This window comes from Strix aluco, chromosome 2 (assembly GCF_031877795.1).
Source record: "Strix aluco isolate bStrAlu1 chromosome 2, bStrAlu1.hap1, whole genome shotgun sequence".
Lineage (NCBI taxonomy): Eukaryota > Metazoa > Chordata > Aves > Strigiformes > Strigidae > Strix > Strix aluco.
The window spans coordinates 134,923,895-134,948,047 of NC_133932.1; the positions used below are offsets into that span (position 1 = coordinate 134,923,895).

Here is a 24,153-nt window from a genome sequence, read left to right on the forward strand (position 1 = left end):
ATGTCCTTATCTATGGTCCCATATGCATATTACAAACCATCGGTAACTCTAGCATACATCTGCAATTCAAAGAACATATCCCAGATTAGCATTTAGCAGAATTCCACGCTAGGATCTGATTTGCACTGTATTTTAGGGGAGCTTGCAGGGTCTCCCTCGAGTTGTGCTTCTAACCCACCAACGCACTGCGTGTTGCTTCAAAGTTTGGGACAACTCATTAGTGAATAACTTGCTCCTGATTTTGACTAAGTATTTTTACAAGGATGGATGTGCTATAAATGCTGGGGAAGTGAGGGAACATACCAACTGTAAAGGATGTATTTGATCACTCTTACGGAGACCTGACAACAAAGAAAGGCAGCTCCACAGACAAGATAAACAGTTAACAATCATAATTACTTAACGACCAATGAAACTAGGCATTTGCTTATCTGGACAATCACCAACCTTGTTTTCCCAGCAATATCATCATTTATAAACCCTTTATGCCCAACTGTTTTTGAAGGATCCCATTGATTCTGGGACGCCTTGCAAATGAAAGTTTACTTAAACATACAGTATCGTTGCAGGGTGAAAACAGCAGCGGAGAAGGAAAGCAAGCTGGCACTGAGTTTGCAAAACAGAAAAAGTAACATTTTTGTCACTGCGCAGCCTTCACCGAAACTTTGGGAAAAGTTCACGTACTTTTATTTAAAAGGTTGGTTTTAACACCAGTGGTTAGCAAGGCTTGTGCAGCGAAATAGGGACAACCTGTCACTCCTGGGCTGGGGCAAGCGAATAGGGAAAATAAAAGGTGACTCAGATTCCCTCCCTTTAACTCCTTCATGGTGATATAAATGTCTGTCTTTCCGTTCGCACCCGCTGCCCACGGAGCAGCACAGTAGCCTGCCATCACCTCCTTGGGCTGGCTGAATGCTTGCAGCAGCTCGGGTGGAAGAGAGGACTAGACTGGGAGCGGTTGCTTGTAATTTAGAAGGCTGCTTTCCTGTGCAGGGAGGGAAGTAGCTGTAGGCCAGAATACAGATTGCTGAGTAAATTGCTTGGTACAGGTCATTTGGAAAGCTATGCCGCTGCACAAAACCACGTCATTTATTTGGGCAGACCCCAACATGAACAACACCCTCGTGTACAAGTAGAGTGCTGCAAAGCCAAGTGCTCTCTGGATTTCCTCATATTGAAGACCTGATGCAAAACTTGTTAAAATCATAGAATCACAGAATGGTTTGGGTTGGAACAGACATTAAAGCCCATCCAGTTCCAACCCCCCAGCCACGGGCAGGGACACCTTCCACTAGACCAGGTTGCTTAAAGACCCAACCTGGCCATGAACCCTTCCAGGGAGGGGGCAGCCACAGCTCCTCTGCATTCATTGAATTTGAATCAGAATCATAAAAAAAGATCCCAGTGAAACAGGCAAAATGCAATGGGAATTGGTTCCGATAACCCTTGAACATCATCACAGACATTGCTAACTTTCATTTGCAAAAAGTTAACCATGAGGGAGGAGCCAGGATGCTGCATTACTCCAACTTAGGGTTGGAGTTGTTGCACATTGGTCACTAGTACTGCATACTCAGTGTGCACTTGTGTGGTCTGAGGTTTGCACTCACACAGTGTGCAAGACTTTGTTAGTCCCCACCTTTGCCTCCCAGTTCTCCAGAACTCTGGGCAAGCCCTAGACAGAAACATCTTGTTTTTCATCCTGTCATTGCGAATTTCAGCACGTGCGGATACAGATCCACAAAAAGAATCTATGGGATTAACCTGATGTCCATTTAGTTCTTACAGACAGGTTATCCCAACAACAATGGGGCTGTATGACTTGCAAGAGAATGTAACAGTAGTAAGAGTCACAAAAGCATTTCAGACTTCAAATATTCTCTTGCAAATAAACTTTTAATAGCAGGAAACAGTACAATCAGAAAATAAGGGCATACCGACTTCCACCCTGGGAAAGAGACCTGCAGTTCATTTCCAGAAGTACATTAAAGGTTATTGTACAACTGATAGAGAATCCTGGATTTAAGATACAGCTGACATTGAAGACACAGCGGGGAAATAAAGCAATTAAAAAATCCACAAGAACACAGAAAACTCCATTAAGAATAATTTATCTGGAGAATACAGATTATCTGTACAACATTACTAATACAGTCCATAATCCCCATTCAATGTCAACAGACAATAGACAAGACACGCTTGGAAATACACTGAACAATACTTGGAGGATTATTCAAGACACAAAATCATCAGCATACAAATTATATACATACACTTCAAAGGCTACTCTGCAGGAAAAAAAGGGTTTTCGTGATGTGGTACTCTACAACAGAAGTTAATTTTTAGAATTTCCAACTAAGTAGTAATGTAAACTAATTTTCTTTAAAAATCATGTGCTTCTAGAAATATTGTTGGGTTTTGAAAATAATTAAGGTAATTTTCTTTCCATCATATAGGAATCACTTAAAAATTAGTCTCCCCATAAAAAACATCATCCAGCAGACTTCCATAAATTCACTTTATGCATAAGCCACTGCATTCATTTCATTAGGAAAGCTCATATGCAAACATATACACATTTAGAAGATAACGGCCATAACAGTCTTGTATAGTGATTCAAACGATGCAGTATCGACAGAAGCGTCAGTCAGAAATAGCAGTTCAGAGATATGTGCCATGGTTAATTTCTTTTTAATGCTGTCATAATGTTCTGCTTTGGCTTGTTCAGAACCCCGAGGAGGAGTTTCAGCACGCACGCGCTTTTGTTTGGCAAATCAATTTGGAGGAGAAAAGGTCCTTCAATCTTGGGCGAAATATATTTAATTAATTATTTAAGGGTGAAGAAGTATATTCTTCCCACTGAAATAGGGTTTAAGGGTTTTAAAATTCACACTACCATTATGCAGTCACTGCAATCGGAAATGATCCTGCTCTCGTGTTCTCTTGTGTCAGCATGAACATTTATGCAATCTGCACAGCAAATCAGACGGCAGTTACCTGAATTAAATCTAACCTAAAGGTAAATGAGTGTATTCAAAAAAGAGTTACTTATCTGATCAACTCTCTTATACAGTTCACTGTACACGAACGTTGGCAATTACCCAGTAAAGTGACAGCAGCCAGGTGCAGATAAACTTATCTTTAGCATTGGCTTAAATGACTATTCAAAACTACTTATAAGGAATGAACTCAGCTACATGCCCGATTTAGAATTCTGGAAAAGAATTAACACCAAATAAATCAATGTCACCGAAATTAGTCCAACGAAATATGCTTTGAGACTCCTAGTTTGAAGGGCCCTTGCCGACAATGTTTCCTCATGGAAAAGACAGCTTTTGTCCTACTCACATGAAACAAAAAAGCTTACAAGTTTTGAACCCAGCGAAAAGGAATCAAATGAGTATTTTTTTTGTTGTTGTTTTTCCTTCATGTACTTTTTGGAAAAGACACATACTTTGGCTATTTCATGTACTTGGGTTATGCTTCCTAAAGCCCAACAAATTTCCACGTCAGGACACTTTTCACATGATTTTTAAAGATGTATCACAACTGAATTCTTACACGATAGCACTATTACACCTGAAACAATTATCACTTGACATCAGCATTTATAAGTTTCACAGCGGCTAGATCTACTTCCTCAAACTACTAGCAGGCCACTGTTGGTGAATGAATCTTTTTCTTCTTCCAACTATCCAGTTTTCTGTTTCCTGTTTCTTTTATCTTTCGTTTTTACCTGTGACAGACCTAACAATATCTTCACGCTAGGTATACTCCCTGTTTGATTACTTTATTTCTTAGAGCGCTTGTGGTTTCTCTCATTATCCAGGCTGTGTAGTAACGACACCTTCCTAAAAAGTAAAACAGAAGAAAACAGGCAAAAGAAAAATATTATGACCTCGCTCTACACGCTCAGGTCATTTTTAAGGAAGACATACCCAATGTGCCACATGCATACTCGCTGTTCTCCACCCCGAAGCAGCCCAGCGGAAGACAGGCCCGCCCGGCCCTGCCCCCCGCGCCTCTGCGCATGCGCGGCGCTGCCGCGGGCCGCTCCCCCACGCGCAGGCGCGCCGTCGGCCCGCGCGCGCTCGGCGGCGGCGGCCCCGCCCCGCGCGCGCATGCGCGCTGTCCCGCGGCCGGGCGCGGTGCATTGTGGGAAGGGGGCGGCTCTCGTCCCGGCGGCCGGTGGCGGTGAATCCTCCCGGCCGCTCACAGCAGTGTAGAGCCGCTTCCCCCCCACACCCCCCTCCTCCCTCCCTCCCCCCCCGTCCTCCTCCTCCACCCCACATACACCCCCCACCCCCCTCCCTCCGGCCCGCGGATTTAAAGGGGCAGCGGCGCCAATCCGGGGGACCATGCCGAACTTCTGTGCGGCTCCCAACTGCACCCGCAAGAGCACCCAGTCCGACCTGGCCTTCTTCCGCTTCCCCCGGGACCCGGTCAGGTGAGACCCCAGCCGGGCACTGCCGGCACCGCCTCAGGAAGGCAGCCCGCGCTGCGGAGGGGCGGGTCGGGGGGGGGGCGGCGCGCTCGCCTCTCCCCTCAGGCCCCGCAGCCCTCCGCTCCGCCTGAGGGGACACCGCGGCGGGGAGGCGCCTCCCTCCCTCCCCCTTCCCCCCGCGTCCCCGCTCCGCACCTCCTCACCTAGGCCGGGGTGGGGGGGGACACGACCACCGCAGCGCGGGACAGGGAGGGTCGGCGGGAAGCGGGCTGTGAGGGGCCGGCGGCCGCCCGGAGCTGCCGCTCTCCCGGCGGAGGCCGCGCACGCTGTGGCGCCGGGGGGGCGGGGCTCCGCGGGACCCTCCGGCCTGCGGCGGGGAGGCGGGTGAGCAACTGCGCATGCGCCGGAGCGGCCGCCTCTTCCCCCCCCACACCCCCCCCCCGCCCCTTCCCTCCCGCCGGGGCTGGGGTGTGTGTGGGGGGGAGGGGGGGGGGTGTTGTGGAAAGGGTGACAGACGGCGGTGCCGCTCCAGGGGGGTGGGGAGTAGGGGGCTGCTGGGGAGTGAGGGGCTGAGGGGAGTGAGGGCCTACCTGGCTGTGAGGGAAGTGGGGGGCTGCCAGGAAGTGGGGGGGTTGAGGGAGTGAGTGGCTGCGTAGTTGTGAGGAGAGTAGGGGGCTGCCTGGCCGTGGGGAGCTGCCTGGCCGTGGGGGACTGAGGGGAGTGAAGGGCTGCCAGACCGTGAGGGGCTGAGGGGAGTGGGGAGCTGCCTGACTGTGAGGGAAGTGGAGGGACTGCAAGGAAGTGGGGGGCTGAGGGAGTGAGTGGCTGCGTAGTCGTGGGGGGCTGCCGGGGAGTGAGGTGCTGAGGGGTGTGAGGGGCTGGAGGGGCTGTGAGGAAGTGGGGAGCTGAGGGAGTGAGTGGCTGTGTAGTTGTGAGGAGAGTGGGGGGCTGAGGAGGTGGGGGGCGCTGAGGGAGTGAGAGGCTGCCTGGCCATGAGGGGTGTGAAGGAGTGCCAGGCCCTAAGGTGCTGCCTAACTGTGAGGAGTGTGGGAGGGTGTGAGGGGGTACGGGGGTGTGAAGGAGTGCACATCTGTTAGGGGTGTGGGGCAGCGATGGGGTGTATGGCTGTTAGAGGTGTGGGGCAGCTGGAGGGGCGCAGGAGCAATGGGGTGAGGCAGAGGAGCCTGTGGGGAGCCCATGCAGGGCCAGTGCTGGTTCAGGTAGTGGAAGTCTGTCAGTCGTGCTGTGTGTGCTGAGGTGACGTAGTGCTGGACGATGAGGTGTGTGCGAGACAAATAGGACACTGGTGTGTGAGCCAGCGCAGGCAGGACGCAGGAACAACCACAAAACCACAGATAAAATGCAAAGAGTAAATTTATTCCCGTTATCTCATGACCCGTGAGATCTCCACAGCAGCACCTGGGCAGAGGCACGCAAGCAGGAACGCAGGCAGCATGGAGCTCTGTCCTTGCTAGTCAGGAAAAGGAGAAGAAAGAAAAGGTCTTGGGCTTGCTGCTTTTACCTGTATGTATCCAGGATTTTTGCAGGCGTACTTCTCCGCTGTCCTTTGATCCACAGCAGAGCAGGAATCTCAAGGATGAGGCGCCTGTGAGTTTCTCACAGGCCTGTGTTATCTAAGTGCAGACATTCTACCCGTCAAGCATGCAGAGCTAAACAACAATTAGTGTGATATATGTGTTTTTCAGCACCCCAGCTGCAAGTCACTTGAGTGTGTTTACAGTCCTCCTTGCCAATCCTCTGTTGTATTCCTACATATTTTATAGTTTTATACAGTCTAGGCAGTGATTCCCACTGTAAGATCTGTCTGTTTAACCTTCATCCATGTTTCTGACTCTGTTGTGGTGGTTTGAGTTAAGGTGAGGTGTGAGTATTTAGAACAAAATGCTTCTTAAGCAAAGAGGTACTATTCTGCTGCAGCTGACCAGTATTGAGGTAACGTAAATGGGTTACGGTCTATCCGCATCTCAATAAACTGCCATTTGAGCTTCCATGAGATGTCAGCAGATCTCTGAAAATGTAAAGTTTGTGACCGAAGAAAACCTTAAAAGCTAATGAGCAATACCTAAGCAGTGGTGTAATATATTGCATTGACATGACTTTTAATTTGTGCCAAGTATTTTGCAACTAAAGCACTTGTGCAACAGTATGCAGTGTGCGTTAGTTCAATACCAAAAAACTGGAGAAACTTTTATACATAATTTTACTCTAAAATATTTCTAGTTGCTGCTTGGATGATGCCATGCAGAGCTATGTTGGGTGATTTTGGGGGTCTGACCTCGTTTTGCTTTGTTCTTCCATTCCTCGGAGAGCATTCCTTTTGGAGCCAAACTTGTAGCAAGACTGAAGGACTGAATCCAGACTCAGATGGAGTTTGCATGTTGGAATCCAGTCGCATAACCTCCACCATCCCCTGCTAGTCCTGTAGCTACCTGAGGGGATGTCAGCGCTCCAGCCCTTGCCAGTAGAGTTTCCTAGATGTCTAGAGTTCCAGTGACTTATCCGCTGCTCCGATGGGGTGAGGAGCTTGGTGCCCGTGTCTGATCAGGATCCTCAAACTGCGGCTCTGGAGGCCGAGGGCGGCTTTTGGATCGTGTGCTCTGACAGTGTTGACTTCAGCACAAAAGGCAGCGGCCACAGCCACTTTTCTGTAACTGTAGGAGAAGTTGGGAAGGGAGAGCAATGTTGGGTGGTTCATTTAATCTTTGTGAGACTCATTTCCTGAGTAATACCATTCTGAAGAGCTCGTGCTATCTTTTGCTGTCACGCATTACTCTGATCTGGTCCCTAGCTGTTACTAGTGTCTACTTGTTCTCTGGTTGGCAGCAACATGGGCGGTGAAGGGATTCAGGCAGATTTTTGTCTGACCTTGACAACTGTGCGCTAGTTCTAGATGCACCATTGCTGCCACCAGTTTGTCCCTGTGTGGTTGCCAGGAGGTGATTTAGAGGAGTTATCCTTAACGGATAGAGCTCTGACTTGGCTCCCTGGTGCTCTTCCTCAGCTTCCCTGAGTCACTGAGAGAGGCAGGTGAGACCATGAGGGTCAGGCTCTTCCTCTGAAGACCCCTCTGGACTGAAACCCTCCCCACTAACTGCAGGGAAGCTCATCAGCATTTGTGACAGCCCGATGCGATTACCTTTAATGAGTTATCTAGTAATTAACACCCGTTTAGAAAGTAGGAGAGCCAGATTCAATATAACCTGCGTGCTAAAGGTCTCTGGTGTAAAAAGACTGTGTTAATACCATTTGGGTAAACGAAGGACACTCTCCCGTTCTCTTGTTGGGGTGATTGCACTGTCCAGGCAAGAGTGCAAGATCTGCGGTGCCAAAAATCTGCTTTTTTTAAACATTTTTTTTCTTATTTTAAGTCATTATTAAGGATACTATGTGTGGATCTCAGAGAGCAGTATTAAAAATGATTCCTGTTTTATGGCACTTACTGCCACTGGTATTTTGATATTTTGATATTTTGCAAGAATGAAAAATTAAGATGCAGAAGCGGTTCAGCCAGCAGAGATCAGAATCCAAGATTCGCCCCTTTCATCTTCACAGCTGCCCTTTACTGCACTTGCTTAAAGTAGAGGTGATGGTGAATCCACTCAGACCTGTGGATTGCCTCATGTGGGCTGCCCACCAAAACATCTGGCGAGACAGCCTTCATTCCTAAATTGGTGAATAATCATTAATTATGTTTCTTCCTTCTTGCTCCTATGAGCAATAACTCAGTATTTGTAGTCAAAAACAACAGCAAAATTGCTTTCTTGTAGCTTCTAGCTGTTTCTTGGGTCAGAACCCATCTTCTTTTTAATTTAGGAATAAAAGAGAAGATTTAAAACCTTTTGTTTTTAAGTGGACCGAGTAATTTTTTCACTTTCATGAAATTCAGCAATGATTGGGTTGTGGGGAACTACTGAAAGAGTAGACTCTTCATGTAACTTCTCTGTGTATGTTCCTGGAACTTTGTGGACATTGCCAACATGTACCAATTAAAAAAAAAACCAACAACGCAACACTTTAAAATATCAGTCTGTTGAAGACTGATGGGTTGTAAAGTAGAATAAGTCACTGAGACTGTAGTGAAAGTTCCTTCTCCTTTTTGCTGTAGAATCATTGTAATATTACTGTAATTCTTTATAATGTAATTGTCTCTGGCGTTCTTGAGTTTGTCTGGGAGAGAATTTAACCCTAAGAGGAATGAGAGCTTGTGTAACCACTCTGTACTGTTAAATAATGAACAAATCAGTTGTGTTCATGTGAATATTTTTAGCCGTCTGTATTGTATTTTCAGCTCTCTATTTAGTTATGTGTCATTGTAAATTAGTGGCTCTGTGATGCCACGAGGTGTAAGCAAGTGCATTAAAATAATGCTGCTTCAGAGGATTATTTTTGCAGGAAGGAAATGACTTTTTTTAAAAAGCTTTTAAATACAGAGATATCAGTAGCTGCTGGAGTCTTGTTAATTTTTATGTATATGTATTTACTGCATAAATAAAATAGCAGATGAGTTTTACTGGAGTGGCTGTGCAGAACCAGTCTAGGCATGTTGCTCAAAAATCCATAGCAAGAAAGTGATTGCATAGACCCCGTTGGGGGAAATATAGGCTGACTAATGCATTTATATCAATTACTGCAAGTGTTTTACTCACCAGAGGAAACGGTATCTTGCATGTCTAAAAGGAGCCCTATTAGTAGAAGAAATGTTTCTTCAGCTTTGTGTTGTATCTCAGAGAACAAATCCAAAGCAGAAGTAAATGTAAAAAATATACATCTAACAAAAACATACTTCAGGTGTGTGAGTACTGTCTGTAGAATGATTGCTTTTTTATTTTTATTATTTCCCTCTTCAAATATCTGCTCTGAAGTCCCCAATGACCACAATAAGAAAAATGCTGTGTTTTGGAAGGAGGTGGAGAGGATAACTATTTTAATAGCTGCCTTCAGAAACTTTATGACTTTAGTCTATGAGCATATCTCTTAACTTCTCTTTTTAAGATTAAATTCTTAAAAATTAAATGGTCAGGTTTCATTGAGCAACTGCGTTACAGTCTGTTGTGTGTGTGAGACAAAGGCAGGAATATACAAATTAAGGGAAGCGATTCATGAATTTGCTGGGGAGGTGTTAAGTGATGAGCAAAAGGAGAAAAATTTTAAAAAAGATTTGATGGTACGTTACAACGGAAGGTGTACAGAACTTTTCTTAGCCTCACATAAAGGGCAGGGCTCGCTGCACTCCAACTTTGAGTATGGTTTGAAATTGCAGGGGATTTTGTTTTATCTTAAAACTAGCTAATTCTTTTGCTTACATGCAGGTGTCAAAGATGGGTAGAGAACTGTCGAAGGGCAGATTTAGAAGATAAAACTCCAGATCAACTCAACAAACATTACAGATTGTGCGCTAAACATTTTGAGACTTCTATGATATGTAGAAGTGTAAGTAAAACCAAGCATTTGTTTATTGCGTCTTGCAAAATGTGACTAACGTTTTTCATCAGAATGCTGAATTGTAATCTGTGATCCCCTGGGAAAATTAATCTCTGAGTCTTAATTGAGATCATTGTCATGGTCCAGGGCACTGCACAGGCTCGCAGATGTTGGCACAAAGGATGAGGTGGAAATGAGCAGTTGGGGAAGAGAAAAGCAGAGCTGCTCCTGCTGGTTTAATATGTTTATGGAACGCTGGTCTTCACTGCAGTTCTCTCCTCAGGCAAAGCAATGCTCATTTTGTTTATTGTCACTAGATGTTACTACATTATATAAATTTATTGGGTGTAAGTATGTAAGTTTGCATACCTCTCATTACTTAAAATCATTAATGTTCTGTTACTGAAGTGTATGCGTGGGGTGATTTGGTTACATTACACTGTGTTGTGGCCAAGAGATTTAAACATTCTTTGTATCTGTCAAGCTTTTGGTTCCTGTTATATTTTATCCAGCTAAAATCTTGGCACTGTTTCCTGTTAATAAAATAATAGCTTTCAATTCTTGTTAACAAGATAGTGTTGCTTCTAGCAGCTTACATAACAGCACGAAACGTGGACTTGGGACTTTGTATCAGGTTTTAATTTCTAGGCTGAATTTCACTCTTGATACATAGGCAAAATCAGTCCTTTAGTTACAAAGGATAATTAAAATGCACAGGTCAGACTGAGCTCCTGGTGGTATTACACGTGGCAGGGTCTCTGATTAGCCAGCATCCCAGAAACAAACAACTGAATACTGGGAGTAATTCTGAATCTGAAATGAAACTTTATGAAAATTGGTTTGTTTAAAATATGCTTCAACTTAGTGACAGGTATAAACACCATCAGTTAAAATTTCGTACTTACTGGAAATTAGCCAGTTTAGACAACATAAGTTCACAGTATATCCAAATATAAAATTTTACTTAAAATATTTTTATTTAACTGCTAGAAGCATTGACATGACCATCTAGAAATCCTTTCTTTCTCCTGCACATTTGACAGATAAATTTTCATTCAGTATGGTCTTTCACAGTAGTGGTTTTTGGAATTCATAAGTCTGCATAAAGAAGCAGTTGAACATTTTTGCAATGAACATGTTTCTGTGATTGTTTCTAGAATTGTGAAACAAGTGATAAAAAACCAAAGCACAATAGTAACAAAACATTTCCTTTCTGATGCATAAATGTATTTCTATCCAGAATGTTTATAAAAAAACATAATGCTGCAGTAAATTAAAATTATTGCATCTGGGGTCTTTGATGTGAAGATAATGGGGAGGAAGAAGTATTTGTGGTTTGGGTTGGGGTTTTCTTTAGTATCTCTCTTCTCTTTTTCAGTGTTACCTTGATATCCCTGAAATGTGAATTGCATAGCTTAGCTTTCTGTTTGTTTTGAAACATCAGAAAGTGAAAATACTTTATAAAAAAAAGAGAATGGCATGGCATCTGAAATTCTGGGGTTTCTTTGTGCACACACGGTGAGATTTTCCCAAAGAAATCCCTAATCTAGATGTCTGTCTTCTTACAGAGCCCTTACAGAACGGTTTTACGGGATAATGCTGTGCCAACTATATTTGATCTTACAAGCCACTTGAACAATCCCCACAGCAGACACAGAAAAAGGATAAAAGAACTGGTAAGTTTTTCATGTAAGGTTTGGGGTTTTTTTTTAATATTAAAACAGTAAAGGCAAGTAAGTTCATGTGAAACTTTTATATAAGTGTCAAATAATATTTAGCACTTGAGTGTTTGCATTTTCTGTACTGCCTATTCTAGTATCTTTTTGTTGATTATAAGTTAAATGCCCAAGTATTCTGCTGATATAGATTTTATTTACTAAGGAAGGTTTAATGAAATGATCTGGAAAATGAAATGTGTTGAGCCAGAGCTGATTCTGTCTTCCAAAGAAATTTCATAGCTTCCTTTTCCTTTGTATTTGGTTAGCGCTGTAATAACAACTTACACATGGTACCCTGAAATTCTTGCTACGTATTGATTGTGATCTTCGGTTCACCCGTTTAACTTCTGAAGTCTGCACCCCTTCAGACATGCTTGTTTTAGCTTATTCTGAAAAGATGATCCATGTATAAAGCCAAGATCAAGAAGTTTTTTGTGGAATTGTTTTGTCGATATGTTTTGTGTCACAGAAGAAGTGTCTCTAGGTCTCTGTAGTTACAAGTATACTGACAGTTAAGAGGAATTAAACTCCTAAACTCTGCTTTTATGTTGGAAAATTACAGACAATTTCTAAATATTTCTTCATGAGTTTGAGTGTGTTTATTGACTGAAAATAGAGTTAACGACTGTTCTGTTTACTGACAGTGCATGTTCATATTAAAACAGAATTCTTTAATGGAATCGACTTGCTTATAAAACACATACTGAACAAACTCCTAATACAAGTACAGGAACCTCAGCAGTAGTAGCAAACTATTCTCATGTAGTTAGTGGATATGTGTCATGACAGCAATAAACTACCTGAAGAAACCTCCTTCTCTTGGACCTTCTCCTACTTTTTGGTAAATATTAACACTCTTAAAACTTTCTCGTCTACAATATTTGTACCTGATCTTGATGTGTTTTAATATTTTTATGGTCACGTGCCAGACGTTATCATCAATATAAGTTTGTTCTCTTTTTTTTTTTAAAAAGAGTGAAGATGAAATAAGAACACTGAAGCAACAAAAGAGTAAGTGGGCAAAATAATTGAGTTCATAAAATCTTCATTTACTAAGGGTGACAAGATAATACAGGACGCATAACTATAAGTTTACATATATGAGGAGGATAGTTGAGTTGCTGCTTGATTCAAACAGCCAGTTTAAACTCTTTCTGAATTATTTATTCACTTTTAAACTGGAAACATTCTTCTCTGGACCCCAGTAACTTAAAGGTAATGAGGATAGTAAGGGGAAGCAAATGTTATGTTTTATTCATGTTTTCTTGACACTGACAGTATTTTACATTTTGTAGTTGAGGAAGCTTTTGAACGGGAACAGGCAACTCAAGAACTGAATGAAAGCAATGAACGAAATACTGTCTCAGAGGAAGGAGGGGAAGAACAAGAGGAAGAAGCAGTCCCCTTAACACTGGAGGAAAGAGAAAACAAAGATTACCTTAAATCTCTGTTTGAAATTTTGATCCTGATGGGTAAACAAAATATTCCTTTGGATGGCCATAATGTTGTTGAGCTTCCAGAAGGTATTTTTACTTCAGACAACTTTCAGGCTCTACTGGAATATAGAATAAATGCTGGAGATGAAGTTCTGAGGAAACGATTTGAGATGACTGCAGTCAATCTTGAGTACTGTTCAAAAACTCAGCAGAAACAAATGCTTGAGATCTGTGAAAGCTGTGTTAGAGAGGAGACACTGAGGGAAGTAAGAGACTCGCACTTCTTTTCTATTGTCACTGATGAAGTAGTAGACATAGCAGGAGAGGAACATTTGCCGGTGCTGGTGAGATTTGTTGATGATTCTCATAATCTGAGAGAAGAATTCATAGGGTTTTTACCGTATGAGGCTGATCCTGAAATTCTAGCTGTTAAATTCCACACAACTATTACTGAAAAGTGGGGTCTAAACATGGAGTACTGTCGAGGTCAAGCCTACATTGTCTCCAGTGGGTTTGCTTCTAAAATGAAAGTTGTGGCTACAAGAGTCTTGGAAAAGTATCCCCAAGCTGTGTATACGCTGTGTTCCTCTTGTGCCTTAAACGTTTGGCTGGCAAAATCTGTCCCTGTTGTTGGTGTTTCTATTGCATTAGGAACAATCGAAGAAGTTTGCTGTCTTTTTAATCAGTCTCCGCAATTACTAGTAGAACTGGACAACATGATTTCTGTTCTTTTTCAGAACAATAAGGAGAAGGGTAATGAGCTGAAGGAGATCTGCCGTTCTCAGTGGACAGGCAGGCATGATACTTTCGAGGTTTTAGTGGACCTCATGCAAGCATTGGTCCTGTGCTTGGATGCGGTAAGCAGCGACTCATCCGTCAGGTGGAACAACTTTATTGTCGGTCGAGCATTTGTTCTTTCAAGTGCATTAACAGATTTCGACTTCATTGTCACCGTTGTAATTCTGAAAAACGTGCTGTCTTTTACAAGAGCATTTGGAAAAAATCTCCAAGGACAAACATCAGATGTGTTCTTTGCAGCTGGCAGCTTAACAGCGGTGTTGCATTCTCTGAATGAAGTGATGGAGAATATTGAAGTTTACCATGAATTTTGGTTTGAGGAAGCAACAAATTTGGCTACAAAACTGGATGTACAAATTAAACTCCCAGGAAAATTTCGCAGGGCGCATCAGGGGAACTTGGATTCTGAGGTAACGTCAGAAAATTACTACAAAGAAATCCTTAGTGTCCCCACAGTGGAGCATATTATTCAAGAATTAAAAGATATATTCTCAGAACAACATTTAAAAGCTCTTAAGTGTTTATCATTGGTGCCCTCAGTCATGGGGCAGCTCAAATTCAATACGTCTGAGGAGCATCACGCTGACATGTATAAAAATGACTTGCCTAATCCAGACACGCTTTCTGCTGAGCTTCATTGTTGGAGAATAAAGTGGAAGCACAGAGGAAAAGATATTGAACTTCCAGCTACTATTTATGAAGCGCTTCACTTGCCCGACATAAAGTTTTTCCCTAATGTTTATGCATTGCTTAAAGTCTTGAGCATACTTCCAGTGATGAAGGTGGAGAATGAAAAATATGAAATTGGACGAAAGCGCTTAAAAGCATACCTGAAAAACACCTTGACGGAGCAAAGGTCAAGCAACCTAGCTCTGCTGAACATAAACTTTGATATAAAACATGACCTAGATTTAATGGTGGACACCTACATTAAACTCTATCCAGGTAAAGTGGAATTTCAAGAGGACTTTATTCCCTCAAACAACTCTGAAGTAACAGAAGATGCTTAATTTTTTTAAGCTCTAACCAATCTGTTGAAACAGCTTTTTCTTAATCAGGTTTCAACGCTGAGGAAAAAAACCTGTGAAATCTAAAAAATTACTGCAATTTTATTTCTATTTTAGGTCTCAGACTGAAGAAGCTGTGGTCAGCAACCCAAATTATGTTTTGTTAGTCTGCATTAAATGTGTTATGCGAACAAAACCAGGCCTGAAAAGAAGCTTGTGCTCTTGGCAGAGGTGCTTGTATGTCTGATTGACTTTAGGTGCTTGCTTATTTTATGGCATCTTGGAAAAAGTACATTGTGATTGTAGATCTGGTGGGGCTGTTACATATTCGCTCATGAATTAGGATAAGAAAAAAAACCTCAAATATTAAAAAGATTATAATGAATTTTGGTTCTGTTACATAGGGTTTTATTCTTTTTGAAAACTTTTTTAAAAAAAAAGTCTTTGATGTATATTTAATTGGCATTTTGGAGAGAGCACTCAGCTGTTGCACGATCCCCGTGCTGTGGACTGTTCTAGGTGTAAAGTGATTGTTAGTGATACAGAGGTACTTTACAGTTTCATGAAAGAATCAACCTGTTTAATCTCTCAGTGACTGTTTACATTCCTTTGTGTGAGACACAACTTTTTTTTTTCTTTAGGCTTTTAACAAGCATGGCAGGAATACTGAAGTTCTTAAGACACTAAAATCTTAAAATTTATTCCGCAAACATTTAAATCTGTTCTATCCTGACTCTGACAAAATCCCACGCATCTTATTGTCTATTTGTAAACTCATGCAGGAAAGATTAAAATAAGAGTTTGTCTAGAAGCAAGATTGAAAATATTGCTGTTATTTTTTGGCAAAAATGAAACATTTTTGTACAGTTTATTGCAATTTAAAATAAAATGTGAATTGCTTTTTACATAGCACTGAATTTCGTAGTAAAGCTGTGCCTCTCTGAGAGTGTGTATTCTTTTGCAAGGTACCTTTTAGTTTTGGCAATTTTTTCTCTGTTGTTTTGGCAATCCTAGTGAGTGACATTGTCTTAAGACATGGGAAACTGTGTAATAGCGCTTCTGATCTGTATGTTCTGCTGAAGGTTTTTTAAAAGTATTTTGAGATAGCACTAAATACAGTGCTTTTAGTTGTGGAAGGTTCTGTCTAACTGAAACAGGTGAAAATAGATTAAATTTTGAATGGTTGAAAAGTCTTGCAGCTCTCCTGATGCATGCCAGTTTTATAACTTATTTACAGTTGTCCTTTTATGTACTTGCCAGTTGCAGTGGGAAAGGCCCCCAGCAACAGAAAATTGAATAGTTATAGAGACTATGACAAATACAGCTCTTAATGTTTTAATGCAGTCAAAAAATAAGAATGAATTTGAAAAAAAAGCCAACCTTTTACTAAGTAAGCATAGATATTAAAGTGGCTATGTATAGCTTAAGAAATGTTTTCAGGGTATTTTATTTACATTGGAGTAGTAAAAATTACTCTTAAATTAAAAGTATTATCTTTTCTTTCCTCTGTTACTTGTATATGCTTTCTGGCATGCTTTCATATTAAAGCAATTGTTACCTCAATCAGTAAAGTGTTTTAGCTAATAGCTTGCTCTGTTCCTCTGAATATATGACAATAGCCCAAATCTATGTTAATGCTATTAAAAAAAAAAAAGGCATTTTTAAATTAGATGTCATATGGAAAATTGTCTTTTTTAAAGAAGATCTCAATTACAATTTTAATCAAATAAATGTATTTAAAAAATCTTTCCCATCCTGGGAATGTCTGTGAGTTCCCCTGTTAAAGACAGCAATGTGAGGTGGTTGTGACCTCTGAGATTGTGAGCCCCAGCCTCTCAGTGAAGTCAGGCTGGGTGAGCCCAGGCTTACAGGCATAATCAGAGAAGGAAAACCGGCACCCAGGGCCATATAATTGGCCAAAGGAGCTGAAGACTGCTTTCTGACTGTGTAAATGAGATCTTTTTGACTGATGTACTGAGGCAAATTGAAGGGAAATGCAGTAAAACATTCCTTTAGCTACTGGACCTCAGCTGAGACATACCGTTGTGACTAGTGTTGCTAATTAGCTGGCTCCAGGAGCTTTGATGGCTTGGTGTGCTTGATCATTGCACTGCTTTTCACAGAGATGCTGATGTCTGTAATCAGTCAGAAGCTCCTCATTTAGCCTGTTTGAATTGCCCTGTTGGTGAGGAATGCCTCATTTTTTAGGCACATCAGTGGGTCACTTAGGAACCTGTAGCAGGTAGTGTGCATGGTGATAGCTTGGCAGGATGCAGAGGAGCAAAGGAGTGGCAGATTGCAATGATAGGTACCCCTTTAACTTAAAAGATTTGTGTGGTGGAAAACCATTTACTGAAACTATAGTGGCTCCCATCTTATTTCTGTGGGTGCAGAGAAAGGATGTGACTCAAGTGGAATGCAGTAATACCATTTTAAAGAGTGACAGAGAAGTGTCTGAAAATGGGACAAATAATCATAAAAGTTAAACTTTGATTCCAATTTTTTAAACAAATTCTTGAGGCAGAGGGAATTACCATCTTAAATATCCTGCCAATTCAGGGCAGTATGTTTTTCCAAGGTGTATCTGAGGTACTTACTTTGCTTTGACCTGGCTTTTTGGCACATTCTATGTAATGAAGCAATATGTCTTATTTAAGTATCACCGCGGAGATATAAATAATTCTCGTGAAGGTGGATTTTCCTTAGCTGTTCTGTGAAAGCAGTGCTTGCCTTAATACACAAACCCTATTTCCTTTTCCCATGCAGAGTTCCTGTTAGAAATCACTATTGCTTTTTCAAAAAGTGGCATGTAGCGCGCTCTCTCCTGTAGTGCTATTTCTGTCACTGGCTGCAGAAATCCTGTGACTGCTTATTTGCCTGCCAGGATCTGCTGTACAGAAGCAGAGGACCAGAACCACTTAATGATTCTGGGTGCAGCTCTCCTGTTCCCCCCATGCTCTGTTTCTGTGCAACACTGCAAATCTCAAGAGTTGCCAGAAACATCCCAATTACTCTGAGAAGATGAAAATAAATCTCTTTACTGGATCTGTTTCAAGAAACGGTTGCTAACCTAGAATAACAATAGGTGTTACCCTAAAGTAGGCTTAACATTCAATAATTTCCAGACCTCTAATGCTCCCTACTTTCCCTAAGGAAAACAGTTCTTACAAAGAATAGCACTCTTCCCAACATTTTGTCTAGGTATTAGTGAGACATCAGCAAAAAAAAAAAAAAAAAAAAAAAAGAAATGGAAGTTTTAGATCTACAGCAGTTTCAAAATATGTTCATTGTAAGTTTTGTTTACTTTACAAAATAACACTGTTAATCAAATAGAATTCAATGTGCATGTTCTATAATGTAGTAATTGTTCATTTTATTGTTGCCATAGTTGTCCAATGTTTCTATTTATTTTTTGTAGCAAGCTTGCTTTTTTCTTAAACCGTGCCTGTGTGTCTTCTGTTTTAGTTGGCAACAGTTACCCCTGGAAGTGTCCTTGAAGGGAAGGCAGCTACTAGAAAAGTTTGTTCAGGGAGGCTGAGAAGCAGCCGTGCTGCAGTGACAGAACAGGTGCCCACGTAGTCCCTTATTCCTTTGTTTTGTAGTGTCCCAAAGCTGGAGAGGGACATTTTACAAGGGCATGTAGTGATAGGACAAGTGGTAATGGCTTTGAACTGAAAGAGAGGAGATTTAGATGAGATCTAAGGAAGAAATTCTTTCCTGTGAGGGTGGTGAGGCCCTGGAACAAGTTGCCCAGAGAAGCTGTGGCTGCCCCCTCCCTGGAAGGGTTCAAGGCCAGGTTGGACAGGGCTTTGGGCAACCTGGGCTACTGGAAGGTGTCCCTACCTGTGGCAGGGGGGTGAAACTGCATGATCTTTAAGGTCCCTTCCAACCCAAACCAGTCTGTGATTCTAAATATGTCAGTAACTGTCCATGTGACTGCCCATGGGATCTTACAGTAGATGATGCTCTTGTGTTGCAGTGGCTACTGCACAAGCGTTTTGTATAAGGCTTCCGGTGTACCCCTCATGCATATTAATTGACATCAGTACTCTTTAGGAATAAATTAGTTTCCTAGTTGTAGAACTGGGTGTACAGACTGAATGATGGTTTTTACCATCCCCTAAAGCCACCCGTGCTATCCACAGACCTCCCACAACCTGTTACGCATTCATGACCATGTGCTCCACCAGCAGCAACGCTATAACAAAGCACTTGTGGGGGCAACATGGGGTCCTTCTTGGTGAGAAGCTGTGCTGTGAGCCTGCGGGCATACCTTGTGGAGCCCAGACTAGGGCACAGGCTTCCCTTGCAGCAGGTAGAAGAGAGGGTCCTGTGACAACTCTACTAAAAGATACTCAGCAGTACTGATTTACATTTAAAACCAGATCTCTGTGAAAGCCAGGGCTGGAGGCAGTTCAGCACATCTGCCAGTAGTTTCAGGTGTCTCATGGCATCTCTCACTGAGCGGTGACTACTGAGTCTCTGGTTATCTGTGCTGGTCTGTAGTTAGAGCTGAGACTACACACGACTGCTAGAGCCTGAAAATTAAGCTTCTGTTGCCTCTTCAGACAGCAAATGTCCGAGGATCTGAGGACAGGGCTATGTTTCCTTGCTCCTGGAAGAAGCTCTAGAAGGTCTACTCAGCTGTGACAACACCTGGCATGGCCTACAAGCCTCAGTGGGATTTTCTAGCAGGTAGATTCTGGTTACCAAGAGACTTCAGCATCTACTGTCAACAGGACATGGTGTTTGAGGGGAAGAACTTACCACCAGCACTTTCCTTTTTTTCCTCCCTCGCTCCCAGAGCAGAACTTCAAGCTTTGTGGCTGTTTTCTAGTGAAGCAGCAGGGCACTTCTAGTTAGCACCTCCTAACTTGGTGAAGGAAAGATGTTTATGAACTATTGGGAAGGAGGGCCATGGGTTTGGGTCATGAGGGGAGCAGGAGAGAGGTGGAAGATACATGAGAGAGCTGGCCAAGGGCAACAGTTTGTTGGTAGTGTGATGTCCAAGCCTGTGTAATATATAAGCCCAGAGCTAAGCCCAGATGGGGCCTGGTCTTCTCCTCCATCCCCATCCACCAGCCTGTGGTGGTTTTGGGCTGAGCAGATGCAGGCTGGAGGGCTTTGTGCTGCTGACGGAAGGGTTACCTCGCACAGAGCGTGGAGGAGAAGCCGGCTGCGAGGGCTGACAGTGCTGGGGAGCTTGGATCCGCCTCTGTCCATGTGGGTCCACCATTGCGTACACAGCCAATGAAAGGCACACTTGACGTCCTTCCTAAGCTGGAGGACTTAACATGTTGGAAGTGAATCATCTGTTTTATTAAATCAGAGGCCAATTCCAAGGACTGCAGCCCAATTATGCCACATGTTGTACATATCGTGGAGAAATAGGATCCATATGGGCAGATCCTTACTGGTGAGCACGTCCCGCTGAAGAACAGCCTTGGGTATCTGCCTGCAGGGATCAGGCTTAGCAGGATTCAGGCCTTAACTCTTAATTTATAGTGTTGAACAGCTCTCAAGAAGAGGGAGGGATCTGTAGGAGGTACGGTACAAAGTGGATGGTGCTGTGACATGCGTTTCCCCCCTAAGGAGCGAGGCTTGCTGCCTTCGCCTTGGTGAGGCTCTGTGCTTGAGGAATAAGCAGGAATATCACGGTCTGGCCTGAATTCCTCCCTGGAGGAAAGAGACAGATGATATCATTGTTGGAGTTGTTTGGACATCATAAAGGTACTTATTGAAATGAGAAAAATATGGTTTTAATTCCTTTTTTAATAATGAAAAAGCAACGGAAAGCTACGAGTGCCAGGAACCTCACTGAGCAAAGAGTCTTTGCACCCTGGAGGACTTCTCTTTGGCTAATGAATAAGCACTTCTAGGTCACTTTTTGGTTCATCTTTTGTGTGTGTATATAAAGTATGCAAAGCCAGATGAAGTTACTTGTTTGTCTTGCAGATGTCAACCTTGCTGAGAAATGCTTTGATTAAGAAGAAGCACACCCAGTGTGAAAGGCACACGGCTTACTCCTGGGAGACTCTCCACACCGTACACAGCTCCTCCTGAACCCTGTACCCTAAGATCCAAGTGCACAACTGTTAAATTAGCAAAATACATGAGCCTAAGCACATGCTAATTATTAGATAGTTTCCACTCCACTCTGAAAAGATTAAGTGGAAGTATGCAACTGGGCATTGACTTTAAGACTTTCCAAGTTCACCGTACAGAACTACACCTTCCAAATCAATGCCGTGCATAAGGCAGGGTACCCTGTTCAGTGTCTGCAGAGACGGCAGAAAGCTTGAAAGAATTACTGCTTGGCAGGTGAGCAGACCTCTCTCTGTTTCGCTGTTCTTATAAACTTTAATCCCCGTAAGTGTATCATCGTTGCAGAAGATGTGTTTATTGAGAAACCTGTGGCTTCAGTGTGGATTTTGGCATATGCAGAGGCACCCTTCTGTGTTATTATAAAAGCTGGATTTGGAAAGTAGTTGTAATACATACAATTTAACATCAGGTATTCCTGTATTTTCCAGACTATTTCACATTCTTATTCTAACAACAGGGGATAATGGAACAGATTCGCAACTCTAATCCTGACTCTTTACACCTTTCAGGCAGGACAATACAGCTAGAGCCTGGATGCAATTTTCCATCTGAGAGTGCACCATTGCTCCTGGGAAACCCTTCAAGGGGAAAAAAAAAAAATGCTGAAAATGCTGATGCAGCCATTTTTTGCGCTATTTGCTTCTCCGAGGTATGCATAAGCTACTGCACACCTTGCTGCTACACGCTCCTTCAGGTCTCACTACTTCTTTTCTCCCAGCACTGATACACAAAGAGCTGCAAGGAGGACAGGTCTTTCCAGGGCTAGATGCTATTTTTCTGCCTTTGTATGGCCTGTAGTTTTGTGCCTAGCTTGCTGTCCTCTAAAGTCATGCTCTTCAAAGGTCGTTGTTCTTGAATGCTTGTGTTTTATATTTCTCAACTGGAGATGCATTGAAAGGCTGTGGGTTTTTGAAAGTGTTTAGCATTACCTCTCTCTGGAAAGGAGCTTTAAAGTGGTGTCAAGCTGGGCATGCACAGTTAAAGGCAGGAAAATGCACAGATTTTGAAAATCTCCATTTAGGAACAAAATTGAGCATCTGAGTAGAGCACTGGGGCTGTATTTGTTTAGCTACCTTGTCATTACCTTGCATTCCCCAGCTGGCTTTCAGTAGATACTGTGACAATGAAATCTTTCTAAACAATTTAAAAATTGGCCTTTTTTGATACATCCCCTCATTTTAATTGTGGTTTGAAGAATAGAAAAAACCCCATTGTATTCCATTTCTGCTATTACATATTACACATATATTTTTTCTACTTTACTCTATTTACTTTTCCCTTTCCAAATTCAGACCAATAGTCTTCCATTTTTTTTTTTTTTTCTTATGAAGTTGCATTCTCTTCTCAATTCAAGTTCACATTAGTCATTGCTTCTGATCTTTACAAGACTTTTCTATTCTGACCAGGACATATTGCAAGATGTATCGGGCTAGGTTTACTGTTTAAACAAGCCATCCATTTTCTCACCTAGCCTCCTGTTTCTCCCCCTGTCCTAAAATGCTGCTTTAATGGATCCCAATTGTAGAAAAGCAGCAAGTACCTATTCACTTTTCTTCAAATACCAGTATTCTTCAAATATTAAAGATTTGTGATTTCCTTCTGTACCTTTGGCTATGCAGGGAGCCCAGCCAAGGGAACTACCCTTACAGTCTTTGGGGAAAAGGTGACCTTAAAACAGCTCAAACTGATGAAAAATGTTTCTAGGCTTTACACTGGCTGTCCCCTAAGTGTTCCCTCAGGTATGAGTGCAGGAAACAGCCCTTACTACAGTAAGGGCTACTTTAATCAGTAAGCTACGATCCTAAATAGCATAACCCCCAAGGGGTGATTTACACACAGACTGTAGCAGCTGGTACAGTCAGAATCCACTTGCAACAGCTACTTACTCTGTTTCCTCTTTCTTGAGTTAACCAGCTTGTTGTTGGTACAGTCATTACCTGCTGTTTAAATTAAATACATAGCAAGCCGTCACAGATGGCTAAAAAGTTGCAGTGTTTCTACTGTTTCAAGGCCAGGTTGGACAGGTCTTTGAGCAACGTGATCTAGTGGAAGTTGTCCCTGCCCGTGAAAGGGGGGTTGGAACTAGATGATCTTTACGGTCCCTTCCAACCCAAACCGTTCTGTGTTTTTGTGATACTGTTTCTTTTCTCACAGATCAAGAATGTTATGAGATGTGATTGCCACACAGGCAGTCAACTGCTGAGCGTGCTTAGCAGAAGATGTTCTAGCAATAAGGATTTGTGTTAGATACCAGATTGTATGGATCCATACTTTGCTGTTGGATCAGGTCATATGGATCCACACACTTTACTGTTGGCACTTCTTTATCTTCTCTGCACTGACTCTCAGCTTTTAATTGATTTGTATCATCATGTTTCACTCCCTATTACTCTGCATGAATGGTAAACCTTGCTGATCATGGCCTGCTCTGATGTCGTGCAGATCTCTGGTCTTTGCAGAGTAAAGCCCTGTGCTCTGCCCATGCTCTGAGCAGAACAGGGAACCTGCAGTTGAAAGCAGGACCAATGCACCCTCCTGAAGATGAGAAGATGGTTCTAGGAAGGATTCCTTGTTGGCTAGGGACACACGTGGAGTCACTTTCTTTTGTATGCAAAAGACCATGTAGATATAATCATGGATAGTCATATGACCCCCATTTCTGGAGTATTTTCTATGTTGTCGATCTATTTATTCTCATAAAATCTCTGGGATGTAAGGCCCAGTTATCAGGTATCTGAATTGACTATGGCCTCCATTTGGTCACACGAAAAAGTTGCAGTGAATCAGGACACTATGTCAAGGTCTCCCAAAGCCCTGCCCAGTGCTGTAAAACAATGTTTCTAGCCCAGGAGACTCACAGATATGACATGATGAGAGACAGCAGAAACAAGACAAATGATACTTAAAGAGAAAGGGTAGCAGGGGTGAGTTAGTTTGAGGTAAATGAATGTACAGTCCATGGTATTCATAAAAGCTAAGAAGACAACCCCTCCTAACATCAGTATCCATTTGGATTCACGCTTTGTCAGCAGTGGACAAGGAAGGATCACCAGCAGAGAAAGAATCTTAGAAACTCATCCCATATGTTTTTGGTTATTTAGGCATCTTCTTTTCCCGTAACAGCACCATCTCCTCTTGCAGTGACAGCAGTTTATGAACGGTTCCACTTAATGTCTTCATGCCAACACTCTCACCCTAGGACT

At 42.5% G+C, this 24,153-nt stretch overlaps 1 protein-coding gene and 1 long non-coding RNA gene across 20 annotated transcripts in view; one reads left to right on the plus strand and one right to left on the minus strand.

The window, feature by feature from the left end:
* Positions 1-1,877: 1,877 nt before the first annotated feature.
* Positions 1,878-4,001, minus strand: LOC141919922 (uncharacterized). Its single transcript, XR_012622169.1, has 2 exons — positions 3,939-4,001; positions 1,878-3,851 (listed from the first exon to the last, which is right to left on the minus strand). It is a non-coding gene; the product is annotated as an uncharacterized LOC141919922 (long non-coding RNA).
* A 283-nt stretch (positions 4,002-4,284) lies between these two features.
* THAP12 (THAP domain containing 12) overlaps positions 4,285-24,153 on the plus strand; it is a 44,106-nt gene continuing 24,237 nt past the window's right edge. For 13 of the 19 annotated variants that reach the window (XM_074816477.1, XM_074816488.1, XM_074816474.1 and 10 more), the window contains exons 1-7: positions 4,285-4,447; positions 9,775-9,895; positions 11,455-11,562; positions 12,579-12,615; positions 12,900-14,783; positions 20,801-21,166; positions 21,460-21,599. In XM_074816477.1, the coding sequence (XP_074672578.1) occupies positions 4,359-4,447; positions 9,775-9,895; positions 11,455-11,562; positions 12,579-12,615; positions 12,900-14,783; positions 20,801-20,832 (2,271 nt within the window). In that variant the 5' untranslated portion in view covers positions 4,285-4,358 and the 3' untranslated portion in view covers positions 20,833-21,166; positions 21,460-21,599. Of the gene's footprint in view, positions 4,448-9,774; positions 9,896-11,454; positions 11,563-12,269; positions 12,446-12,578; positions 12,616-12,899; positions 15,763-18,310; positions 18,413-20,800; positions 21,167-21,459; positions 23,660-24,153 lie in introns of those variants that run through there. The other 6 variants (XM_074816489.1, XM_074816490.1, XM_074816487.1 and 3 more) reach the window with 6 other exon arrangements.